This window comes from Gopherus evgoodei, chromosome 1 (assembly GCF_007399415.2).
Source record: "Gopherus evgoodei ecotype Sinaloan lineage chromosome 1, rGopEvg1_v1.p, whole genome shotgun sequence".
Classification (NCBI taxonomy): domain Eukaryota; kingdom Metazoa; phylum Chordata; order Testudines; family Testudinidae; genus Gopherus; species Gopherus evgoodei.
The window spans coordinates 109,063,015-109,089,541 of record NC_044322.1 but is presented as its reverse complement, the minus strand read 5'-3'; the positions used below and the strand labels follow the sequence as shown (position 1 = coordinate 109,089,541).

Here is a 26,527-nt window from a genome sequence, read left to right as displayed (position 1 = left end):
GGACCACTTATCTAGTTAGGCTCACTTTACAGCTCCTAGAATGTTGGTATATTCCTGAAAATCATGTGTGGCTTACTCCTGCAGATTGAAAGGGAAACAAATAAAGAGGCTTTATTTAGATTATGACCTATGCCTTGCTGTATTAAAAGGAGCTTTTAGTTGAAATGTTAATGGCATCTTTCTGAGCCATGGTTTCCAGCTATCCAAAGTTAGCACATTAACTGGATGCTCAGCACAAGAATGTTTCGAAAAATGTAATTTGCGTGCTTATTTTTCTTCGCCTTTCCCATTCTTATATTGCTAGATGCTAAACTAGTTATTTGATGTCAGATTGTGGCTTACCAAGTACTCAGTCTGAGAATGCATGGCATGCTTACAGGCCTTCCTCTTCATCTAATGATATTTGTGACACACTATTGTTTGTTGTTTGTTTATACTTTTTTCTGTGAATAATTTTTGGCTGTTTACTTATCTCTAGCTAAACACCCTCACAATATCTGGGATCTGCATCTCGCTGGGGAGTGGTAGCCTAGTTAGAATATACACTCATCCCCCTTCCCAGTATAGCTTTCCTAGCTGGAAAACTTTTCGTTCTGCAAGGATGCTTCTTGTCCCAGTGTTCCTCTCTGTCTCTCTCTCTCTCTCTCTCAAAATCTCCCCTTTAAAGGTCTAACTAAATTCAATGTATGAGAGTTTTATTTTTCCTGTTCATTTTCTAAATTCCAATTCTAATATCTAGAAAGAATTCCAACTACCCTGTACTAGATATCTTTTGACTGAGAGCCATGAAGTGACTCAATGGTAGACTCTCCATACATATAATACAAACAAACCTTTCCGTCTGCTCTTTACCTAGGTATAGGTAAAGTTAGGAAGCACTTCAATATGTTTAGCCAACCAGATCATTGATAATTGATTACTCTCGTTTTTTCTAAAGGGGAGAAATAGAATAAAAGGTTTGGAAGGGACCTCAGAAGATCATCTAGTCCAACCCCCCCTGTTCACAACCCTTGGTTTAAGCAGGCCAGTGCTCAAACCATTGAGCTAGCCTCTCTGAGAGAGAGAAAGTATTTACACCTAATGTGATTTGGAGTGTCCCAGAGCCTGGCCTTTTTCCAATTAGCGCGTTAAATTTGATCGTGATTGAAAAATTACGTCTTTCTTCCCAGGATTCGTTGTCTCCTTTACGATAAGACAGTTTGCAAACTCTCAACTGGAAGATTCTCCCATTAAATTTTGCAAACCTAACTAAGATCGAACAAATGAAAAAAAAAGTTCTTGCAACATAGTCTTTCTATGTCATTCCTCTGTATGCATTCCGCCTTCAAAAAAGAGCTGAGCCTTTGTGAAATGTGCGCAATATAATGTGGCCCAGAAAACCAAGGTTTCCATATTCCCCCCGACCCTTTGGTAAATTATCCCACCCAGAACCTAGGGTGTAGCTGTTCGCTGCTCGTTTTCAGTCGTTATGGAGATTCTATCCCTTGCTAAACTTTCGATCTCTCCTTCCGGTGACAGCGCCTCCATTTTTTAAATGCCCTAGTTCCAGTCTAGGTTTCCACGTGGTGGTGTCTGCTCTATTTCTTCAGCCCACGCACAGTCCTTTCCTCCAGAAGGGGCACACTTCCCTGCACGCTACAGGACCCCTTCTGTCAGCTCAAAGTGGCACTTCTTCCCGTTCTCCAGAGTTATGTTCTCTCTGTAGCAATTGTACATGTTCGACTATCTAAGATATTTCCCGCTTTCTCTTCATTTTCGGTGAGTCTCGTTTCCAAGACATTTAGCTTCAACGTCCCCCTCTTCTTGCTGCTGGCAAACTCTGGGAAGTGTTACATCAGCGATCAGACTTTGTTTCCCGCTCGTCCTTCCATGCGTGTGTTGGAGGCAATGAGTCTATTTGCATTAGTCCTCAGGCAAACGCAGGCCAATTTGCCCAATGTTAGCATGATTCCCACCATACATACCCATCATCCTTAATGCACCCGCGTTTTCCTGATCCAACCGCAAAGCTGCAAAATAGTTTCCAATTCCCACAAAACCAGCAACATTTTTTGTCATGACGACGGCCTCAAAACTTCTGTTAGGTAGCTTCCGCTGCATATTTTCCCGCATAGACAAATATTTCATTATATTCTTTGGAGTAGTCAGTTTCCGTTACCAAGTCTGAAGTTTGAAGTCTCCAGCTATAAAACAACTACCCCTGCAGGCCTTGCATTTCTGGGCAATAAAAATATTCCCGCGCTAAAAAACCTTCTCCCCTTTAATGTTTTGGGGAATAAAATGAGTTCAGCTCTGTATTGCAGGTTCCCTTCTTTTGCTGTCTTAATTCAGGAATTGTCCTAGAGGTGATGACGTAAGCTAGGATCAAACTCTGTCTGCTTGGAGACGGTTAAATATTTACCTCTCTGCAGAGCTTCTTTCTCGTATTCCTGGACCTACTTTCCTTTAATCTGCGCGGATCCCCGAGACAGATCCTCAGCTGGTGTAAACTGTAATAGTTTCACTGATTTCAATGGAGCTTTGACAATGTAAACAAGTAAGGATCTAACCCCTTATCTCTGTAATGTCTCCATTCCACCTGGTGAGCACTCCCTTTCCATGTCACCATAAATTTCGTTTGGCCTGTAGACACCCCTTTCTCCCCACAGGAACTGCAAGAAATCGAGTTGTTCAGGTTCCGTTTTCTTATTCAGCCTGGCAAAGCCTGCATTGCCCTGGACTTTGGGTTCCCCGTAGCCTCCCTCATTTCGCCCTCTCCCCAAGCCCCGTGAGACCGCTTACGCCTATTCCTCCTGTGAGATTCGTTTTTCCTTTTTCAGAGCTCATTTCACTCTCGTTCTCTGGGTTATGCGGGCCTTCCTTGATGTGGGACGTACATTCTTCTGGCCCCCGCGGGGTGCAGTTCAACCACGGACCACCAGTTGCCCTTGTGACCACCAGCTGTAACCCCCTTCCTTCTTCCCCACTGGAGCTGCACTTCTCCAGGGCTGATCTGGATCTCTCCTTCCTATGAAGCCCAGGAACTGGTAAAGAACGCAAATCAGAGTGAGTGGGCACCAGTTCTGTTTGATTAAAAGGCGTTGCAAGGGGATCTCCTCTCAATACATGGTGCCGACCCTTAAAATAAGTGTAGTTTCATTGTAAGTGGAACGGGACATTCTTAAGAGATTCTTTCCAAGGATGGCGGTAGTTCCTGTTTTGCCCAGGCTGTGCTTGCTCCTCAGGGTTGTCTCCTGCTCATTGTACGTCTGAGGCGATCTCACTTCTGGAAGCCAACTGGGAAGTCCATGAGAAGCACTGCGGCGGGCACAGTGGAGGTCTCGGCGGCCTCTGAGTCAAGTCAGCGGCAGAACTGCACGTGCCAGCTGGGCAATGGCGGTGGGGCGCGCGGTCATTTCGCGTGCAGGCGCCTCCTTATTCAGCGCGTGGACATGCCAGTTGCAGGCGCACAAACACACTCACACGAGTGCAGGGGGGCATTTGTGTAGGTGCGCCTTGGCACTTCTTCAAACCCCTTCCAGGAGCACGTGCGGCTCTGGACGGGGGAGGAGTCCAGGTGTGTGGGCACTGAATGGACAGAGTGAGATTTGGTCTCCTTCGGAGCCCTTTTGCCCGACCTAGGAGGTGGCAGATTCCCACGTGAAACACAGCGCGGCGCTGTCAGCCCACGGGAGCTGCGCCCTGGCCCATGCCGGCCCTGGCCTTTCCCTGGCTGAGCCGCACTCTGGACGCTCCGCTGGGTGGGAACATAGATTCCTTTTCATCTGCTGCCCTGCGGGGAAAGGGGGGAAAAGCTCGGGCCAAATACGACATCATGGGACGAGGCAGAGCCTGGCTCACTCCCGGGGTGCCTCTGCCCGCCGGCTTTGGCCTATGCCCCTCCCCACACCAGGCTAGCCTCCTCCCTCCTGCGATCGGCAGCGTCCCACCCTCCCTGGCCCCAGCGGCCTCCTGTCCCCTGGCTACCTCCCTCGGCGGCGATGGCTCTGCCCACCCTCCAGCTCCCCCGAGCCTCCCGCCCCCACGCCGGCGCAGCGGGAGGACGCTGGTTTCACCTGTTGCCCGGCCGGCCGCTTGCTGCAGCGGGAGCCGTCAGTGTTCCGCTGGGTGAGTGTAAATGGGTTTGACTGGCCGCTGATCCCGGGGTCAGGGCTCTCTCCTCTTCGCTAATCCCGCGCTCTCCAAACAGCCCCTCCTCCCCCGGCCCCTTGCGTCATTCAGCCGCAGCAGCCCGGCTGCTGCTACCCGGCTGGAGCAGCCCGCGCCGCCAGCGCTGAGCCGCAGCCACTTGTGGCGCCTTGGTTTGCTGCGCTGAAGGCCGAGGCGATCCTTCCCCCTCCCCTTCCCCGGCACCCTCAGCCTTGGGCCTCTCCTGGAGGGGGCTCCTTGCCCACGAGCACCTGCCCCCAGCACACGCACAACCAGAGGGTATTGCGAGAGCCGCCCACCAGTCTGCCATGTGGCTCCGGGGTGGGGCAGAGGAGGGGAAGTGGAAGCAAAGGCACGGGGAGGAGAGGAGAAAGGCAGGGAGCAGCGCTAAAGGACTGGGGGAGATGAGCAGAGGCTAGGGGAGGAGGAAGGGAAGGGGAGAGGGAGTGGGCGGGAGGAATGGAGCAGAGGGCAGGGGAGTGGGCGGGAGTCTGCATAGGGATCGGGGCGCAGGGTGGAGGGAAGTGGGAGAGGGCAGGAACACGAGCGGCCACCTCATTTCCCCCAACAAATCACGCCGCAAAGCAGGGTGAAGGGAAAGCACAGAAGCAGCTGCCGGTGTAGGTGGTGGTGCAGTCCCAGGTTATTGTGTCCCGCCGCCCGCCCGGATTAGCTGGGGGTTCCGGGGAGGGGTCTACTTTCTGAATAAGAAGAAAACGTTATAGCGCGGCCAAGCGCTCAGCGTCTGTCTCCACCCGGCCCCGGAGGGCTGAGGTTGCAAGGAGGAGGTAGCACAGCTGGGAGGGAGGGTCCGCGCCCAGCCGCCTGGCTCATCTCTTGAGCTTCCTCTCCCGCCGTGGCGATCGAGGGGCTTTGCTCTGGGTGTCCGCAACTTTGCGGGTAGATTCTGGAGACCCACCCCCTTTCCAAAGAGAGTATTTGAACGGGCCACTTCATGCAGCCTAATATCTTCGCCAAGAGCTCAGCGTATTCAGTCGCCAATGTCCCTCCCCCACTTTTACCAGCCCTCGGGCTCTTGCACGGTGCCCTCCCCACCGAGGGGAGTGGAGTTTGCGGGAAGCCCTAATCCCCAGAGCCCAGCACAACCATCACCTCAGCTACTCGGGCTCCCCAGCCGCCCAGCACAATCATCACCTCAGCTACTCGGGCTCCCCAGCCGCCCCCTCCCCAAACCGTTGGGAAAATAGCTGCGAGTCAAGGCCAAGTTTGCCTACTCGTTTGAAGTTTAGAAAGAATCGACCGCCGCCCCCAGCCTTAGCAAGTTCTGCCTCCGACCCTGCTTGTCCCTCTCCCCAAGAGGTCTAGATGAGGGCCGGAGCCAGGCCAGGAGCCAAGAGAGGGGCAGCAGTGTCCAGGGGTGGGAGGCAGAGCTGCATCTCTACCCCTGGAGGGGAAGCCCTGAATCCAACCCCCAGCTCCATATAACAGAGCTCAGTACAAATGATATTCTCCCCTCCGCCCTCTTCTTTTTAATGCCTGGAATTTCCTCCTTTACTGAAAACGAAATGCGTAGTTTTTAATTCCTCCATATAGGTGATTTTAATAGCTCTGTCAATCATGTTATAGGATGAACATTTCATACATTTTCGATGTAAAGTACTTAATCCATAAATCGTTTAAACCTATCTTTAGTTTTGCATATTAAATTATTCATTTATATATAACTTGCAAAGAAAAGAGCCCGAAGAATGAACTATTTTACCATACCTAACCATATTTTTCCGCCTAACAAAGTTGTTTTAATGTTGCTTGTAGATGCTGTCTATAGCTACACATGATTAAAAAAAATCCATGGAGCAAAACCAATAACCCATGAGCAGATAATACATTACATATTCATATAATTCTGTCTTTGACATTCATGGAGAGGATTTTATTCCCTTGAAAGGAATGCGCAGAATATTCGATATTTATTTAACTGTATTCGGGTTTGTTCTTTTTTAATCCCGATAAATTAAAAGTGCAGATATTTCTATTATTTATAGGGCTAATGCTAAATAGGGGAGGGGAAGGAAGAGTGAGGGGATAGAAAAGGAAGAAAGAAAAGAAAAATCTCGCCAAGAGTGGATGGAAATCGTTCTATATTTAGTTTGGAACTGTTCAAATGTTTATTTCCCCAAAAAGGATTATTACATAATTTAGTATGTAGAACAGTGCATACAACAGCATTTTCAAATTATATTTTGTTTATGCAAATTTAGTGACTTATTTCTCCCCCGAATAAATCTGAACTTCAGTTACTCTGTAACTCTTAGAGGAAGGGCAGCTATCAAGGGTGCACCAAACTTTTAAATATATATATACCCCTATAAACACACATGTGTACATATACACTCATATTGCGCTATGAGCCGAGAAATATGTGTGTGTATGTGTGTGTCGTATTAAGAAATAGTTCAACAGGTACTCAATTTATTCTGCATATTTAAAAGTACAAATGTGATTATTTTAGATTAGAAAGATGTAGGATCATGCCTAGCTAGAAGGAGCACAACTACAGAGCTTTCCCATAAGGTACGGTTTGTGTGTGCGGTGTTTGTACACTGAACGTTTCACAAACCTACTTGCTGAAAATCTAAACCTGCACACACAACGGTTTAATAAAGGATCCAAATAGTTACAAAAAGGATTTTTATTACCTTGTTAGAAATCAATAGACATCTTTCAGTAAAATTTCGCACTTTAACGAATGAGTGGTTTAAACAAAATTATCAAAATGACTCCAAATAGTTACATATGTCAATTGTCATGTTAGCATTATAGTTAAAGTGCAATCTCTAATACGGACCGAACCCGCTCCTTATTAACCAACTAACAGTGCCCCATTTTTGGATGGATAAATTACGTATTCACCACCAATAAAAAGATGCTCTAAAGCCTGCTGTAACGATGTTTCCACTCTGGATGTTAAAATATTTCCTCTTCTTTTTTGTTTAAATATGTTACGACTACTTTCAAAATTTATTTGCTACAATATGATTTTTAAATGCAATTCTGAGTGCTGTCGTTACTATTAAATGAAGTTTACAGCAAACTTTTAATTCCAGAACATAGCAAGGTACCGATAAACACGTAGAAAAAAATATAATAAATTTTCAAAGCATTAAACAACATCAGGATCCTGTTAGGAACAAATACATCATTTTTGCTTGACAGCTTTTCACACCAGTTTTTAAGAACTTGCATTCCAGTTACACAGGATTTGTGTGTGTGTGCGCGCGCGCGTGTGTGCGTGCGTGAAATCCAGCGTTGTTTGCAGCCCCCTGGGGAGGGGGGGGGGAGTTGGGAGAGCCAGGACTTCTTTTAATATTTTTGGTACAGAGATTGTTTTTCATTACACTCAAACCCAATCAGTTTCTCTTGCAATTGTTGTGGTGATTAGAGAGGAACTTGTGCATACGCTGGAGCCTTTGCATCCCTCCGGGACGAGGTTTCCCCATCGCTGCTGGGATCCCCAGTCTGAAATCTGAGAGAAAGGGAAGGCAGATCGTCCAGACCTGATAAGAGCCCCTAGCTATGAAGTCACTCCAGGTTTGGACAGTCAGTTCCACAAATAAAATAAACAAAATGAACCATGAGTACTATGGAAAGTATTTTAATAGGTCGCCTTCTTAACAGTACCTTAACAGCTATTAAAATAATCTTTTAAAAAAAGCTAACTAGTTTTGTTACTTTCATCCCTTCAGTTTTATATAGATTGTGAGAAATCTAAACACAATATGGGATTTGTTTTATGTTATTTTCTGATCATATTTTTTTAAATTCCTTTTCAATTTCTAGGTTTACCGGTTATATTTTAAGGCATACCATGCGTATAAAATTAGTACCTTTCGGGTTTATTGAAAAAAAAACAGGTGACTTTTTCCACTTTGAAATTTATTTAACTCAGTAGTCAACGAACGCATCCTTAGGATTTTTCTTTAGCAGAAAGGCTTTTTAGTAAACTATATACACAATTCCCTCGTAACGCCTAAAATAAAAATTAATTCACAATGCATTTACAAGAAATCATACAAAAACAAACAAAACAAAAATAAAATAAAAAAAGGTACAATAAAGTTTTACAAAACCAACAATAATGTTGCAGTCGGGAAAAAAAAGTTTTATAAATAAACAAACAAATAAACCCCCCGCAATAACATCTACAAAAACTTTTACGTGTGGTTTTGGATTTGTCTTAGTACATGTGTAATAAATGAGAACTGTTTCCCCATCAACTTTGTCTTAATTAGGCAGTAAAAAGCCTACACAAGAAGCGATCCCAGGAAGAAGCGGGTAACGCTTCTGCAATATAAAAGTTGGCATCGCCTAGATCTTTGTGTGATTATTCTTATTTTTTTTTGTCTTTTTGTGATTTTTTTCTCTTTAGCAAATAAAACGCTCTGTGCCTCGTGGATGAATGATAAATACTGTACAAAAGTCTCAATAAAACACAGAAGTTCAGTCTAAAACGCAAAAACTAGTTTCAGAAACTAGTCCTAAAAAAAGGTAATTAGAGCAATCGTTACCTTTCCCCCTCATTATTTTTATTAATTATTATTATTATTATTTGTTATTACAAGAACATCCAAACATTTTCTGTACAAAAAGGGAGCCGGCGGTGTGTGCGCTGGGGAGGGGAGTGGTGGCGGCGGCCAGGCGGACAGAGGTACAGTTCAGCCGGGTTCAATGCAAGTTTCTGTCCCTCTCCTTCCCTCCCGGCTCAGATGTGTGTCAAGGGGACCGTGCCATTGACCCCCGTGCTGGCGCTCTGGTAATGCTGGGGCAGGGAGTGAAGCCGGCTCTGAGCCGCAGCCGGGTCCCCTCCTTCTCCGGCCGGTAAGTACATACTGATCATCTCCCGCAGGTCCCCGGGGCACGGGGCCCGTGAGTGCGAGGTGACGGGCGGGCTCACGCTGGGCTCCGACTTGACCAGCGAGCCCAAGGCGCCCAGAGCTCCGGAGGAAGCCGCCGCCGCGGCAGCGGCCGCCGCGGCCGCCGCGGCCGAGTTCTGGTGGGGCTGGGCGCCGTAGGAGATGGCCCCGTAGCCGGAGGGCGAGGCGCTCATGTAGCCCTGCGAGTTGGAGATGGGGCTGTACTGCAGCGCGCTCATGTCGTAGCGGTGCATGGGCTGCGGGTTGTGCGGGTGCGGGTGGTGCGGGTGCGGATGGTGCGGGTGCCCGCCGCTACCCGGGTGCTGCCCGTAGGCAAGCTGCGCCTCCTGCATCATCGCGGCCGCCGCCGCCGCCGCGGCCACAGAGCCCGGGTAGGCGCCGTTGGCCCAGCCGTTCATGTGAGCGTATCCCCCGCTGGCCGTGCCGCCGGGGCTCTCCAGCCGCTGGCCCACGCCGGCAGGGCTCACCCCGACCCCCATGCCCACCCCGACCCCGGCGGGGCCGCCCCCTGCCGAGCCGGCGCTGAGCAGCCCCCCGGCCAGCGAGTACTTGTCCTTCTTGAGCAGGGTCTTGGTCTTCCTGCGGGGCCGGTATTTATAATCCGGATGCTCCTTCATGTGCAGCGCCCGAAGTCGCTTCGCTTCGTCGATGAAGGGTCTTTTCTCGGCCTCGGACATGACTTTCCACTCGGCCCCCAGGCGCTTGCTGATCTCCGAGTTGTGCATTTTGGGGTTCTCTTGGGCCATCTTCCGGCGCTGGCCCCGGGACCACACCATGAAGGCATTCATGGGTCTCTTGACCCGGTCTTGGTTCGCTTTGTTCCCACCGCCGCCGCCGCCTCCACCGCCTCCCGCTCCGGTCTGGCCCGTTAGATTAGTGGGGCCCTGGGCTCCGCCGGGGGAGTGCAAGTCCGTTTCCATCATCATGCTGTACATTCAAGTAGCTTTTTATTTTCCACCGGCACCAAGCATAAAAATATCAAACACAGAGAACCAAGAAGGAAGGGACGAGAAAAGACAAAAAAAAAAAAAAAAAAAAAAAAAAGCACACCCGGGAACACCTTAGGAAAAAAAACTTTCTCCTTTGAAAACCACTTTCAGGGCTTGCTGGCGATCTGGATTCAAGCTGCTCAAACAGGTGCAAGGCAAACTTGCTGCTTCACTTTGCAAGGAGGAGGAGTGTGCAGAGCACTCAGAAATGTCCTTCTCTCTCTCCGGCACACACACACGCACACCCCTCCTCTCTCTCTCTGTCTCCCCCTGATTCTTAACAGAGCTATTTTGTTGTTGTTGTTCTTTGTTAACTTCTAGAGAGCTTGTGTGTGACTTGCGTCCGCTGCTCCCAGGTGAACAGAGCAGAAGAAAGAGGAAAAGCTTCCGAAAAAAGTAATTAAACGAGAACTAAAAAAGAGGGAGAGGGAGTGAGGAGAAGAAAATAGAGAGGAGGGGGAGAAAAAAAAAACCCCGGAGCCAGAGAGAAGTTGCACAGTAATTTGTTCTCTGTGGTTTCCCTCCTCTTGCCCGGGAGGAATCAGGAGAGGAGGAGCTGGCGAGAGACACACAGAGAGAGGAGTCCAGCAGCCATACACCGCGCACCGAACTGGGATTAAATGAGTTTGCCGTGGCCAATCGGAACGCGGCGGCGGGGGATTATTTGCATGGCGCGCTGAGGAGTGACGTCCGGAGGTGAGAAGTATAAACTATTCTGGGGGTGGAGGGGAGGTTGGGAGGGGCCAGAGCTGGGGTCACGGCTACCCTGCTTTGCCCTGCTAGGTAAAGAGGAGTTAATAGTAATTAAATACCATTATAATCCTGCAACAATAATACCCCGTACTCGAAACACACAGAGTGCTAGCTACATAGCCTACAAAAGTCAGGCAATTACAAAGTTAGAGATGACATTCTTGCCTTAACCCTGGCAGGTACGTTTGTGCCTGTGTCAGGACTACACGATGGTGCGTGGTGGGATACATGAAATGTTTTGTTGGCATGGCGTTGCGTGCCTGTATGTTCGCTGGAGAACCACAGGAACACACCATCTGCATTCCTGAGCGGTAGCCTTACATTTGAATCTTCTGCCTGCGTGTCCTTAGAGACCTAATGCTTCCTTAAATTCTCACTGAACTTTCTCTCACGCCTTTTAAAAGATGGGGGTGGTGAAATGGTTGGGGGAGCCTATATTATTTTAATATATTTACTCAATCCAGACCTTTTAATCAATCCAGTACATCCATATGAACGCACTTGTTTAAAGCCTGCGCTATTGACTTCCAGAGCAACTGTTACAGTGGTTTGTATAGAGTAGCACACCTCAGTAGATTAATAAATAAAATCAATATGCCAGTCCATAACTCGATGTTTACTATGTTAAATGTGGAGTTGAAAAGACAATGGCCCGATCCCGCACCCGTGACTCAGAGAAACCTCCCACGGCTGGATCAGCGCAGATCTCCGAATTGTGTGGTAGAGATCTCTCCATTCTTCCTAAGGAGTTATATCTACTGGAGCATTGCCTGAATGATGACTGTAAACTCGGACCATAAATGTTTCTACCCAAGTTAATGACATGGCTGTTCCAAGTACTGAAAATACACAAAGGCCTAGACCATAATATAGGCTAATCACCTAAATTGCTATTGTTATATATTAAGATCTAGGGGCGTTAAAGTACCTGATACTCCTAAATGTATATATAAACATCTTGCATTTCTGTAAAGTAAACATGGACAACTTAATTCTTTGTGAAAACGTTAAAGGGAACATTTTTGTTCCCTGGCTGAGCAGTGAGACAGATTCCAGTGATTTTGTATTGCGGTGCAAATAAGGGTGTATAACGAAAGTGACTGTATACCATTAATATCGTTCTGCAAATGCCCATTCTATAGTACAAATAAACATATATGAATCACGATCATAATAATATTTCATTGTGTGGGAGGAAATGGACACCTGGCATCTCCTCTTTTTCTCCCACTTTATGTGAGTGTTAATTTTCGTGACCCTAATGGCTGTCCAAATTACAGAAATAATACCAGTCATCGCCATTACTGTTATTGCTGTAGAACTTTTATATAGTAGGGTTGTTATAATATACAAGGCAACAGCGTGATGTTCTGTGTCCAGATTAAACAATTTTCATTTTAGATTACTTGACATTAAGTAGTAATCTCCTCACGTTCATTTTGATTAATTTAGAGGAATAATATTACTTTACATACATTTTCGATTAAATGTATGAGGCCAGATCCTGCTCCCACTATATTCAATGAGAGTTTTGCCATTGACTTTAATGGGTGCAGGATCCAGGCGCTCTTTTGCAATCTGCTGTTTGTTTCTTTGATGCAAAACTTCCCTTGAAGTCATTAGTGAAATCAATGGGAGATTTACTTAACTAAAGATTATAGGATCGGGCCCTCCGTGTTTTAGTAGCTTGTTTATTTTAGTTAATGATAATAGTTTGTTACATCTGTAGGGGAAAAAATAAGCCAAACAGTTTAGTTGTTTAATAATGCATTTTAAAAGTTACCAATTAATATGCGTGCGTGTGTGTGTGTGTGGAGGGGAATTGTTTAAGAAATAAATACGTTTCCCCTTTGACAGCTGACAAAGAAAGGAGAGTTGAGTATTGTAATAAACCAACAGATAAAGGCAATGATTTATGAGAAGTTATAACTGTTTTTGTCACTTAAGGACCGAATGATATTTTATTTTTGAAATTAGATTTTAAAATACCAAAGACCTGAAAATAAGTTGTATGAAACAGTTTTGGTGCCATCTTTTCCATAGGAGTCCGGCAATTCGTTTAACACATGCCCCGAAATCTAACGTTCATCACAGGAAGAAGTTATAATCTTTGGAATTTAGATAACTGACTTTGACTCAGTGTAGATTTTTTTTCTCTATCAATCATATTCTCGCAAATTGTTTCCAAATATGATATTGCCCTTTGTTTCCCCGTGCATTTCAACTGACAGTAGATGCTTAGGCTTGAATTATATATACTGCGCTATAGCAAGTGTTCAAAGCATCCGCAATAAAGCTTTTATGGATTATGTTACTATGGCCCAGTTGCAGGCACTTTGGGTGCCTGCATTTATGAGCGTTAAACTCAAACGGCAGGTGTAACTTGTTGCCAAGTGACAGTTGATTGACAGCTGCTGCGTGTGCCAATCAGGCAGCAGCAGGACACCCAGCGCCAAGACTCCGAGTCTGGCAAAGGAAGAAGAAAAGCCGTACACTAGCTCATCCGTAATCTTTCTGCTTTCCCTGGAAGCAATGCCACCCCCTCTTCCAGTAAACAAACAAACCCCAAACAATACAACTCATCGGCTCCTCTCCTTCCACAACTACAAAAATGCCGCGAAGAAAATACCCACCAGCAAACCAAACACAAACAGGCCAGGGCGAGGAGCTCTGCCCAGCACTGATGCTATTTGGATGAGGCCATGTCACATTGAGCCATCCCTTTGAAGATCTCCAGGGGAATAGCGCTGTATGATTGCAGCCCGCACACCCCATGGCCCCCCGGGACAGACAGCACAGCTAGCTGTGAAGCGAGAGGGCTGACTGCCAATCTTTGCACTCACACTCAGAGCTTCATTGGTGGGTTCATTTTGTGTGTGTGTGTGTGTGTGTAGTTTAGCTCCTTGACTATATTTGCACTTGGTTCTTGTGTATTCTGACAGGAGATTGTGGTGTTCTTGTACAACATCGACTTAGGATAAAGAGCAGCCCAGGGTCATGAGCAGGCATCTAAGTTCCTGTTCTTTTCTCTGGCCTCACTTCCCAGTATGTCCTGGTTTACAGAGCAGATCCAGGCTCGAGCAATCAGGCCTCCAGGCCTTGAACAACTAGGATGTTCTGATTTTACAGGGAGAGTCCCGATTTGGGGGTCTTTTTCTTATACAGGCTCCTATTACACCCCCCCCCCCCAGTTTTCACATTTGCTGTCTGGTCACCCTATTCATAAGTTTCCCAGCGTGCAGCTAAAAGCCCAGTGGACTCCGCGACGCTGTGTAATGGCAGGACGGACATGACCTGCTGGCATCGCCCGGCCGGGAGCGGAGGCTGCCGGCAGCTACTTGGGCTGGCTGCGGGGAAGAGATTTCCCTAAACTCGCTCTCTGCAGCGAGAAGTGCAGTTCAAGCCAGCCCCGAAGTTAGGCGGGGGCAGGAGAGGAGAGCGGGGGCGGGGGCGAGCCTGTGTGTGTGTGTGTGGGCGGGGGACGGTATTTTTAGGAAATAAATACAGGGCTGATGCCTCCGCTCCTCTGGGACCAGGATCCCACGAGGAAACCTAAATGTCGGGGAAAGCCCGCCCAGCGGAGGCGTCCCCAGAGAGCGGAATGCGTCCGCCCCCCCGCGCCGGCAGCAGGGAAGAAAGGGTGAAAGGTCCCGTATCCGGCGCTGGCGCAGCGCTGGGGTGGAGGAAGCGCAGGCTTGCCCCGCTTGCGCTGCGTCGGGAGCCACAAGTGATTCCCTCCCCTGCCACCAGGCTCCTCTTGGCTGCGAGCCGCTCCTCCCCAGGCGGTGTCTCCCTCCTGCGTGAGCGCGCTTGTGGCGGGAAGGGAGCCCAGCTGGGGGATCCCGCCTTGCCTCCTCTGCAGCCCGCCTGCGCCTCCCCCAGCGGGCCAGAAGCCGGCGCTGTGGCTGCTGCCAGAGGTCGTGAGCTGCTGGGCCCCTGTGAGGAGGAGGAGGAGGAGGAGGAAGCAACGCCTGCAGCAGAGGACCCAGCTGCGGGCTGCAGCGAGCCAGCGCTGGACTCTGGAGGAGATCCCCAGCGCAGGCTGCGATCGCCGTCTGCTGGCTGCAAAGTAACTCAGAAACACCGCCTCGCTGCCTTGGCTCTGCTTCCCTGCCCAGAGCAGTGCCCGGAGCCGGCTGCTTCCGCCCCCTCCAGCTCTAGTCCTCTCTCCCCACAGCCCCGGGTTCAGCCTCTTCCCCGTCTCATTGCAGTCCTGTGACAATCCCCGTGCGGATGTCCCCCCACAGCCTTGGCTTTAAGCAGCATCCCTTCCAGGTCGCCCATGCCCTTACTGAACAGGCTCCTGGCCAGTGCAGAATCAAAACCGACTCTGCTTGTGAAATCCAGCTCGGAGCATCCTCTGGACCAGCGACAAGCAACCGGAGCAAAAGAACAAGTCTTTAGTGTCTCGGTAACTTCGCAAGAATGTGATCATGCTTTGGACTCAAAGTAATAGCCAGTTGGGATGGATAGCGACTGAGACAAGGATAAATAAATAAAGTCCTTTCCCTTTCCAATACTAACAGTTAATCTGGAGATCCTAACTCCACAATCCTAAAGCAAATATATAATCTCTCTGTGTGTTTTCTGTTGACGCTTCCTTGCTCGCTGGGTGAAAGCGTTTGGAGAATCTCTGGAGCTTTCGAGTAGGGGCTCACCCTGTGAACAGTACTCGCACATATAATTCAAATTTCACAGCTGACCTGCTCTGAAAACCTCAATCAGCTTCTAATTGAAGGGAAAACAAAATATTGCTTCCCTACAGCAGAGCTAACGATTTAATCATTATATCAGACATTATAGCTTTTAATTAGGCTAATGCTGATACTGTATGGAAAGAGATAATTCAACACAGTTCTTGATGAATTCTGTAATTGGGTTAACGGAGGAGCAGTTGGGGGAAGAGACGTCAATATTCAAGCTGTGTCTACAGCCACCAGGTTTATGAATGAAAGAAAAGGGAAAAGGCTAAACCTCCGTCAAGAAATGTCTTTCCCCTTTCCCAAGGCGAGCTGTGCCATCAAGGGAAAGCTCCAAAAGGCAAAGCTTACTCTAACCACACACCATGTACCCCCCCAAAATGAGCAGTCATGATCCTTCTCCAAATCCTTTAGTTACTGTTTTTTTTTCTTATCCGTATTACGGTTAAAATGAAAACCCCAGTGAGACTCGAACGGCAGCTTTTTATTGTTAGTCATACAAACTATTACTAGGAAACTGGAATGATTTGTCCTATCTCTGAAGTTGGGTTCGATCTTGTTTCCCCTCAAAATCAACGAAAACAGAGCTTCGTAAACATGGACCACTGCTCTTTTTTCAATGTTAGCGCACTGATGAGCAAACGCCAAAGTCACCAAAACTTAATGACAATAGACAGGAATCCGTAAGGGACAAAGGAATGGGACATACACATAGAAAGGAAAAACAGACGGATATTAACGTGTGACGATTAATGTAAATGTCGATGAAATATTATTAAAACCAAGCAGATTCCCTTAGTACAAGCAACAACTCCAACTGCGTGGGAAATAAATGTACCTCTGAAGCTACTTAAATGGAACTGACTGTACTCCTGGGACGTTTCTAGCAGTTCTCTAGATAGAGATACTAAACTAAATAAAAAAGTGTATTCAGTACATTAGTCTGATTTTAAAAAAAGAATAAATGGTTGTTAATAAACAATTCGATAACTTACTAAATACGTCTGTAATTATGGTTTTGTAAACCATCATTATCGCAAAACCAGATGTTTAAATGAGGTCCGGAAGAGCCATTTTCCAAGGGAATTTTGCTCAACTTTTTCCAGCTCAAGCCAGTATTGATAAATTACTCTTCAGTGCGATAGGAAGAGTTTAGAAATCCCTAGCTTTTGTTGTCACTCCTTCATTTCTATCTGACACTGACTTTCAGTAAGTGCTTTATGTTTTGGTTGCGCCTAAATGAAATAGTATCGATCTTCTGTATGTTTGATCTACACTGCAGTCTGCAGTAACACTGAAGTTTCATCGGAGCTCTGGCTTGTGAATGAACTGGCAGTACCAAGTTGTCAGATTCAAGAGCTAACGATCAGGGAGAAACTGCAAGACACACTTAAATGAAGTTGGGATTGTTAGCCTGAGACCAATGGGAGAGTTCTCTGCCTTTGTTTTTCTTTTTTCTTTTTCATTACAGGTTATATCGATATTAGTATCTATTTGAACAGGGCCTAATCCTTAGTCCAATAGGAGTTTGGGGTTCTCAAAAAAAAAAAAGCCAGGACGAGTCTTCTAATCACGTTTTGTCAGAACGAGTCTTTTATAAAATGTTTGTTTATATTCCATATTAACCAGACTTCCAGCACAATATTGTTTTGATAGAGAAATATTCTGTATTGTGATCCATCCTTGTCTTATTTTGTCAGTAATTACAGTAATATTAAACGGGTCATTGATAAGATTCCAGTGACACGAACCCCTGTAATTAACAGCCTGAATACACCTTTTCTGCCTTACCTAAAAGTTGTAATTTTCAAGTCTATTCTGTTTTTTTTTACTGTTGAAGTACACACGTGTAATATGTGCAAGTCAGGATGCAAAATACCAAATGTATTATGAAATGTAGGTTTATGTTGTCTCATTTTGTCAGTTTTAAGGGATACTAGACCATTTCTTTTCACAAGATACGTTAAACAAAAGATACTTTAGACAAAAAATGTGTCGAATAATTGACAGCCTAGTATAGAGAAAAAAATTGTAGTTATGTTTTTGTGAAGTTAGACTTTTAAATCGAGAAAAAGACCAGGTAAAGTGGGCAAGAAACGGGCATTATTAGAAAATTAGGCTTTAAAATTGGGCTTCTGGTATATGTATCATTAAGATACGGGAAAGCGCTACAACCACAGTACAGTATTGTTTGTAAACAACAGTAAGACGATATCTCACGAATTTATGGCGCGTCGCCTAGAAAAACTGGAATGATAGCATTTTAACTAAAATATTTATATCTGACATCCTCACTCGTTAGCCAAAAATAGAAAAGGCCTCACTCAGTCAAAGAGGTAGACAAGTCAGAACGAATTTACATGAAATAAGTAAATAAAGAAAGAAGAGAAATCACAGCAGCTTTTTCTGGCGGACCATTCTAGTTATTGCAAATTAGATTAGCTACACAGGCTTCAATATAAACATGACATGAGGTTCACAGGAGAGTGAAAGTATCATCCACTCCAATCTCTCTTTTCATCAAAGCATCTCACATAAATTACATCTTGTCCTTTAATACACTTTTCAATGAGATTAAAACATCACTTTGACACGATTTCAAGCCTTTTCAGTCGCATCCAGTGCTTATTTCAGAAAAAAACAAACAAGGGGAAAAGTAGGAACATCTAAATAATTTCACAATTCTATACTGGAAGTTAAAAACACCCAGAGGAAATAAATGATCCTTTTGCTCCATCTAAAGCAATTACCGTATTCATCCAAAGGCATCAACCTAACTCCACCAAGTAAAGAGAATAATCCTATTTCCTTTGCAGCAAGTGGAGATATTATGACTACTTGGCTGCAGCTAGGAGATCCCCTCGCCGTGTTTATTTGCCTCTTTGGGTGCGAGTGATTTGAAAAAAAAATCCTAATTTTACAAGATCATTTCCCTGATACTTCACATTATACCTGCACGAATTGTTAATGAGGTGTACCTTCTGCACACTGTAATGCTGGATAGCTATAGAACTACACACGCTATACAAATAAATATTTTATAACATGATCATTGGAAAGCCTGAAAAAAGAGTGGTGGGGGGCTGCTTTATTAACAAACAGTCCAGAGTAGAAAATGAAAGCGCTCGCAACTTCCTACGTTTGTTCTTTAACTGAAACCAGCAACGTTGATGCAAAAGGTAAGATGTATACAAAACCACACAGATTCCGCTAATTTAGAACACTCTCAGGTCTATGAACCTGTGCAGGTAAAAAACAGGTTTCTTCGCTTCAAAATATAATACTAGCTTTTCTCTTTTTCTTTAGTGCCATATACACGTAACTATCGTCCAATCAGCTCTGGCTTCCTAAACCTATTTGTAACGGAACTTCGGATGACAAGGGTTATTTATATTTACTTTGATTATCTGGATTTATTAATCTAGCTACTAATCCTTTCTGATGGACAATAATCTGCATGTATCGCTAAACTTGAGAAATTGAACGCCGAAACCTTTCCTTCCTTTTGATTCCTATAGTTCGTTTGTTTAGTCCGGATCGTATTTCACTAAACCAAATCCCGCTGTTCTGGTTTACAGGAGGGTATTTTCACAACGTAGTTGTATGCAGGATCGTGTGTATCCTGCGCTTTGGCTACAGCCGCCCAATACCTGTCACTCCCCGTTTGCCCTACACCACCCAACACTTGGGCAGGATAGTCCTGGGACCGGGGCTGCATTCCTCCCCCCACCCCCTTCCAGGCACATGTGGAGCCAACTCCATGACTTCCAGAGATTGCAGGTTCATGGTTAACCCTTAGCTCTGATGGGGCTGTCTTCCCCCGCCCCTGAAGGGTCCGTCTCCCAAGAGGGATTTGTGAAGTTACTTTGAACTCTTGTCCCAGGGTTTCATTTCCTACTATCTGCATGTGCTGCAAGTGTCATCACACTTTAGGGGCTGATGGCTACCAAGGCACCATTGGCCTCATACAGAAGACAAGCCTCGCAAATTGGCTCCCAACTGCACCTCACTGTCACGCCCAAGTCAATATATACGCGCTCAAGTCAAGGTGGATGTTCCAACATTTACAAGGCAGAGAAACTAAATTACCCGCAGACCGCTGGGTTGTCTCGCCCTTTCCTGGATATCCTCTTAGTCCCAAGCGTGCACTAGCTGGGAGAACACCTTCACATTTTTAAAGTTTCGGGCCAACTTTTTAAGCATGCTGTAGTACAGGCATAGCGTTTTCCTTAGATAGGCAGCCTGACCTATGAAGTTTATCTCGAACGGAATGTTGCAGGTAACATAGCTACTCTCTCCCTAAGCTAACTAGCTACTATCTATATTTTGTGATCAGCAATGAGCTATTATTTAGCAGATTTGGCGGGGGGTCGCGGTTTACTTTACAACAACTTTGCTTAATGACAAGAAGAGTTTTCCGCGTCCCTTTCTCTAGTGAATCCTGTAAATATCCAAATTCTTCCCCTAATCTCTCTTTCGCTCACACCCCCCCCCCCCCTTAACAAAGAGGCTTTCAAACCGAAACCCGCTGCAGCAGCCTGCGGGAATCAATGCGATAAAACGGGGTTTTAATGGGTTAATTGACTGGAGTTGCTATCATGTTTAAACACCTGTTTCTGAAAGGAGATTCAGCCAAATCCTGTCCCCTCCCCAATCGATAGCTGCTCCACTGGCTGTTGATCGACCAAAACAAAACAAAAAATCCATTTCACCTTTTAAAGTTCGTCACAGTTTATGGCAACCATAAGGGGAGGCCACACACAATACCTACAACAGCTCAGGGCTAGAGGGTACACTCTGATCTCAAGACCAGGAAAGATTATCCCCAAGAATTAAGAGTTTCTTCAGCGGTACTTATTTGTTGATTGAAGGCTCTCGTCCTTCTACATAATGAAATTTAACGGGAGTGCGATTTCACACGCAGGAAGTAATAGATTTCCGTGTCACCTTCACACAAGGCTCCGACCCAAATGTAATTAGATCAGATCAAAGTATGTGTTGCCCCAAACTCGCGGGGAGAATAGAGAGTAGGTGCTGCTCAACCAGGCAGCATGAGAAATGCTCGCAGCCCGTTTGAACGCGCCTCACCCGAGGCAGGGCATCCCTTCTAATAGCAGAGGGCTGCCTTTGCTATTGATTTGGTTTTGGCAGGATTATACAGTCAGGACCGCCGGTCAGTCAACGTTAAATTGATTCTTTGCCCCAAACAGCTTTCACTCAATGGCACTCGCGCTGCGACATGTTAATTTTTTTTAAATGTAATTGTAAACCCGCCGAGTTAGCGCCTTCTGCAGCGCGCAGGCGAGGGGAGCCCGCAGCCTCCCCCTCCGCTGAGCCTGGAGAGAGCAGCAGCCCCGCGCCACGCCAGAAACCACTCCACCCTCCGCTCCCTTCTGGGTGGGGGGGGGGTGCACAGCCCGAAAAAAACACTGCAAAAAGCCCCGCTTAGTGTCACAGCCGAGAAACCGGCGAGGGCAACGTCCCTTCCCCCTGCTCTGTCAAAAGCAAGCTGGGAGCAGCCCTACCCTCAGGAAACTCAGCTTTGAAACCTCCCCTCGGCCCCCCCACCCGCACCCGCCAGGGTGAAGACCCCCCTCCCCAAAAAAGTTCCAGGCACACTTACAGTTCCTCTTCCAGCTCCAGCCTCCTCCCAACAGCAGCTCAGGGCCAGGCTTTCCCCCTGGGCAATCTGACATTGACACCTTCCTCAAGCATCGCTGTACAGACCCACACATCTGGCGAGCTCGCTACAGCGCTGGCGACTTACACCTCGAGCGAGCTGGGGAAATACCTACCCCCCTAGCCCCTAGCCCAGCCTAAGAGCCCAAGCTGCTGTGTCACAGCCAGCAGTGCCCGGCTACACAGGCACACTCAGCACTCACACCCATCCACACACTGCACGGGAGAGAGAGAGAGAGAGAGAAGGAAATGAAATTTATTATTGATAGAAAAGACTTTAAAGACAATTTCAAGTTATTGTTTCGCTCTGGAAAAAGAGGGGCTTGTCTCTCCCCCCCCCTCACATAATGAAACGCCTTTTGTGTGGCCTTGAACAATACCAAACAAGTACTCTAATAAATAGCCACTTTTTTGTTCCGTCTCGACAGTGAATAGAATTGAGCAGTTGGTTTGAGAGCAGCTGGGACGCTGCTTTGAACAGGGAGGTGGAGCCGAGCCCTTCCTTTCCTTTCTCTTCCCTTCCCTTCTCTCTCTCTCTGGCTCAGATGCGCTTTCTGCTCTAACCTTGTCTTTCTCCCTCCTTTGCGTGCTGGCCCACTTTCCCTTCTCTCTCTCTCAGCCTTCCCCTTTCCCTGGGAATATTTCGTGTATGCAAAGAGCATCCTTTCGGTAGCCTCAGCTGCTCCAGGCACCTGTGCTGCACAGTTACCTCTATTTGGATCCTTCACCCCCCACCCCCTCGATCATCCCTGTCTTTGATCGCTTCTTAGATTTCCTTCTTTTCTTCCCCGTAGTCTTTAAATAGCCCCACAGCTCCGAATTAACACTTCGCACACTGCCAGACTCTCCTTGCCACTCCTTTGTTGCCAATAAACTTGGATTTCTCACTGAGCCTTCCATGGCTTCCTTGGGGTTATATAATCTGGAGGATGAGCTGCTTATTCCGCGCTCTTTTCCTCCCTTTAGTTTCTTGAGGATAAAGCTTTTTGCTCCTTGTCAGTTTCCCCTTCTCTTCCCGAGGGATTTTATTGAAGGTTTGCACCTTTCGCAATCTGTGATGCTCATGTTAATCTCTTCTGTTTTATATAGAGAGCTGCTAGTTTTCTTCATGTACTTTTTGTAACACTCCTCTCCAGTCCCTTTCCTATCAACATGACAACTGATCTAGGAAAGACAGTCGATAGAGGTTATTAAAATGGACACAAAGCAGCTAAAGATTTCCAGGTAAAGCGAAGAGCAACCCGTTTTTTTTCTGCTCTAGGTGGCTGGGTGGGCGAGGGCGTATATGTGTGTGTGTGTAGGGAAGGGGGTGGGGGGTAATGGGGATTTTTGGCCAGCACCTGAGCCTGAGCTAGCCATGAAGGAGGCTGTGGCCGTTCCTACCCTGCAGGGGGATCAGAGAGGCCAGGGCAGTCTGCATGGGCACTGGAGGCAGCTGCTTGCCAACATTATTATATATGGATACTGTCCATTTGCTTCCATACGTTCTGGAATGGATGTAGTCCTCATAACAAAGGATCCTAACTTTAAGCGGCTACTTGTTATATTTGCAGTGAGATTAGAGCTCTACCTGTTTGTCTTGTGAAGATTACAGAAAGCATCTGAGGTTAACCTATCCCGCAGCAATTCTTGTCCAGTGACTCTAAGATTATCTGTATCTAAGATGCCTTTTAATCACCTACGTTCATTACAGATCTTTTAACAAGAGCCGCTTTCCATTTTAAATAGCGAATACTTTTTATTTGTTATGTCTTTGTTTGTTGGAAATGGAAAGGCAAATATGATTTCCCCAGAAAGCCATGCTCTATATGTATCATTGGGTATGACTCTGAGAGCCAAGACACAGAACACGTAACTGCTCGTTATTCGACCAGTATCAATCCATAGACAAACGCTGCCATTTGTAGATTGTTTCTTAGCTGCGCTTGAATTAGCCAAGGCAAAACATCCCAGGACCCCCTTTTAAACTGTGAATGGTAGAAAAGCAATGGAATACCGTGCATGTTTTCTGAAGGGTCTGTGTATTTCTCCACAGAGGAATGGGTCTTTAAAAACCCTGCACGCACACGTATATGTATAAATAACCCCCCTCAATAAAACAGAATCTGGGGGTCCATTTTCTGAAATTCTATTTATTTTAACTCCCCCGTTGCTTTTAAGTGAATTTTTGCTCCCACTTCCCTAACACACCGACTCTAACTACCTGCAGTATTAAGAAACGCTGATAAATGGCAGTTTTATCGGGCTGGTGCAGACAGGAGCAACTCGGGGACACAAGAAAAAATGCACATGCAATACGTTTGGGACTGGATCTTTTCCAGCAGCAAACGCGTTTCCTTTTTATATGGAAAATGGAAACATTTTGGAAGACAGATTTAAAATTTTGACTTATATTTTACATGTTAAATAACCGAAAGAATGGGTACGACATTACGGCAAGCTTCAAACCCTGCAAATATTTGAATGGGTTTTGTAAAGTAGAGCAGCTGTCAGTCAGCTGGCTTTGACAGCCTGCCACAATTTTGTCACTTAATAGTGGGTGTTAGGCTAAGTGCAAAACACTCTGGCAAACAGATGTCAAACCTACATCTCATATAAATGTGGGTTGTAAAATTGAGTTTTAACCCACATATAGGTTTTTAAAAAGCGATGCCAGTGTGTAAACTCTATACAACACGGAGACACTGACAATCTCCCGTGTATGCTTGTTATTTAAACTAGAAATCTGACCGCCAAATTATAGTTACATCTCCCTAGCAGTGGACTATAAGAACGCTTCTTGGCAAGGTATAAATTAAAGACAGATATGATGGCGCATTTCAAGGGCTGAGTGCCGAATATATTGAAAAATAGAAAGCTCGATTTCTTCCGTAAGGTTTCGCTGTTCAGCTGTAAAGTATTAGGAAGGAGAAAGAAAGGTATTTGTAAAGCTGAAGTTTTGGGGGACTGTTAAACCATAAGTTCCTCTGGGCAGAACTGGAGTTATGGGTGTGGGGTGGGGAAGGGCACATAAAACAGATACAATTCTGACTGAGGCTGAGCCATGCAAAGTGCATAGGTTACCAGGAGTGTTTAAGGAACTGTGCCATAACACCAGAAAATCATCGGAATGATTCTTGGCCACTACATTAAAGGACACGCTGAGGAAAATAACGTTTACAGTTAATTTAACTGCAGCTAATATTCAAATGACGAGCTGATTTTTTTTAACGTGTCATTTCAAGGTCTCTCTCTTTCCCAATATATGATTTTTTTTTTTGCTTTAGACACCCCCTGTCAAATTTCCTTTGAACATTTAAAAAAGGTCATAAATATTTATACCCAAAAGTGTTCATTGCATGAGGTGGTCAGAATGCAGCAAGGGGAAAAATGATCATTCATCCTACAAAGCATGTTATATTGCTAGTATCACTTTCTTTGTGCCCACTTTATCATTTCAGAGTTCCTGAACAAAGCAACATAATGAGTGGATTAAATGAAACAGGTATATGTAGGATTATTCATATTAATCATTAACCATAAATTAAACACACACTCTGATGATTTTATACATAGGTTTGTGCACTTAACTGGCACATTTACATGATCATATTTTACATTGACTTAATAGAGTATTTTATATGAAATTATTATTAATAATATATAGTTGCTGTTAACTTTATGCCATATTTGGCTTTGATCACTCATAGAAATTAGTATCAATTAGTGTTTTGATTACAATGCTTTCCTCGTGGTATAACTTATCAATTCTTCATTTTTAGAAGTGTAATTTGTACCAGGAACATTAGATTACAAGATTTTGACTACTCACAAAACTTGGTGAAGGGAATATACTTTATCCTTCAGATTTTTTTAGAGCTCGGGGGCAGGGAAAATCTTTCCCTCCTTAGTAAGTATATTGTATTTAGTACATTATTTTAAAATTCTGACTTTGCGCTGCAAATATGGACTCACAGCGCTTTCAGAGCAATTGTTCATAATCAGAGTATGGACTCCTCTGTCAATTAAGCAGACCCAATTCAACTGAAATTCACCTGAAAGTTGCCCTGCACTTCATTTCCATTTCTGATAATAAAATGTAGACTTTGGAAAATGTGAAAGAGATAATGAACATCTGTGAGTCTATAATATGAATTTATCAGACTACTCAAAGCCCTCTTGGGGCTGATCCTGAGCCAGTGGAGTCAATAGCAGAACTCACAGTGGCATCTAGCATGCAGAATTATTATGTCCATGCCATTATAAATAAAAATACAAACTTTGTATTTGGCAAAATATTAAGTGAATCCACTTGCTTTATTTTTGCATGTTTACATTAAAGTTTATACACATGAGAAACCAACTTTATAAGTCAGTTATAGCTACAGCTTGTTCAGCAACGTGTTAAAATATACAGAATGGACCAAAAATTTTTCCATGGAATTAGAATGTGTGCCCTGGAATTCTCTATTTAGTTTTCTTATGCAGAAAAATAATATACTCCCAAAATCCAATGAAGGTATACAAAATGCAGTGCCACTGTAAAACTATACCTGTGTGATCATTATTTTCACTGAAGTGATCAGCTCTTCTGGGAAAATATTAATATTTAATACCAATAGTCTTTGATAGACAGTGACTGCTATTGTCATCCCAAAAGAAATAATTTTATTCTTTAACTATTATGGCCATTGATACTATTTTCTTGCTATTCAGAAGTAAGTATATTATTACATTTCCATATAAGCATGATTCCATGTCTTCCAGTACACTGGCATGAAGTAGTTCTAATCCCCAGATTGCCAAGTGTAATTGACCCTAGTTTTGTAGTTTTTAATCAACTGCTGCAGTTTTATGAAGTCTAGAAATGAAATCCAGTGACAGTCTGAGTATCTTAAAATTGCTTTAAAACATACATCAGCATCTCTGTAACTGCAATGTCACCAGAAAAACAGAGCACTCAATTTATATTTATTCCTGTATTTCAAGCATTAATATTAGCATGTTTTTCAGCTGGAAGTATTATTGCACTTTTATAAACAATAGATGTGGTGAATGACTGTACAGTAACATTGGGAACTGAAATGAAGGAGACTAGTTTTTTACAGCTTAAGGGAGGAAGCCTGTGTCAGTCTGTAGGAAGGAAATAGAACTATAGAGTCTGACTCTGGTGTGTCAGCTTAATTCCATTGACTTCAAAGGAATTATTCCTGATTTACATCACTATAAGAGAGATCAGAATGAGGCTATAACATGTCATTGAAAAGAGAAATGAGGAGAAAACCTGATTGTTCTAAAATCAATAGGGTCAGTAAAAAGTGACGACCATCACACTTAATTTAATAGCAGCGGACATGCTGCACCATACATTCATTATTTTATC

At 45.1% G+C, this 26,527-nt stretch overlaps 1 protein-coding gene and 1 long non-coding RNA gene across 2 annotated transcripts in view; both read right to left on the bottom strand.

The window, feature by feature from the left end:
• The window catches only part of LOC115654464, a 31,470-nt gene extending 10,135 nt beyond the window's left edge, over positions 1 to 21,335 (bottom strand). The window contains exon 1 of the long non-coding RNA XR_004001196.1: positions 21,110 to 21,335. This is a non-coding gene — a long non-coding RNA (uncharacterized LOC115654464). The remainder of the gene's footprint in view (positions 1 to 21,109) is intronic.
• SOX1 (SRY-box transcription factor 1) lies at positions 6,768 to 10,067 on the bottom strand. Its single transcript, XM_030568776.1, has one exon. It carries the CDS (start codon positions 9,977 to 9,979, stop codon positions 8,873 to 8,875), a length of 1,107 nt encoding a protein of 368 aa, XP_030424636.1. The 5' UTR covers positions 9,980 to 10,067; the 3' UTR covers positions 6,768 to 8,872.
• Positions 21,336 to 26,527: the final 5,192 nt, after the last annotated feature.

Bases quoted from the DNA above. Each gene is read 5' to 3' on its own strand.
- SOX1 (XM_030568776.1), bottom strand. From the start codon at position 9,979: ATGTACAGCATGATGATGGAAACGGACTTGCACTCCCCCGGCGGAGCC.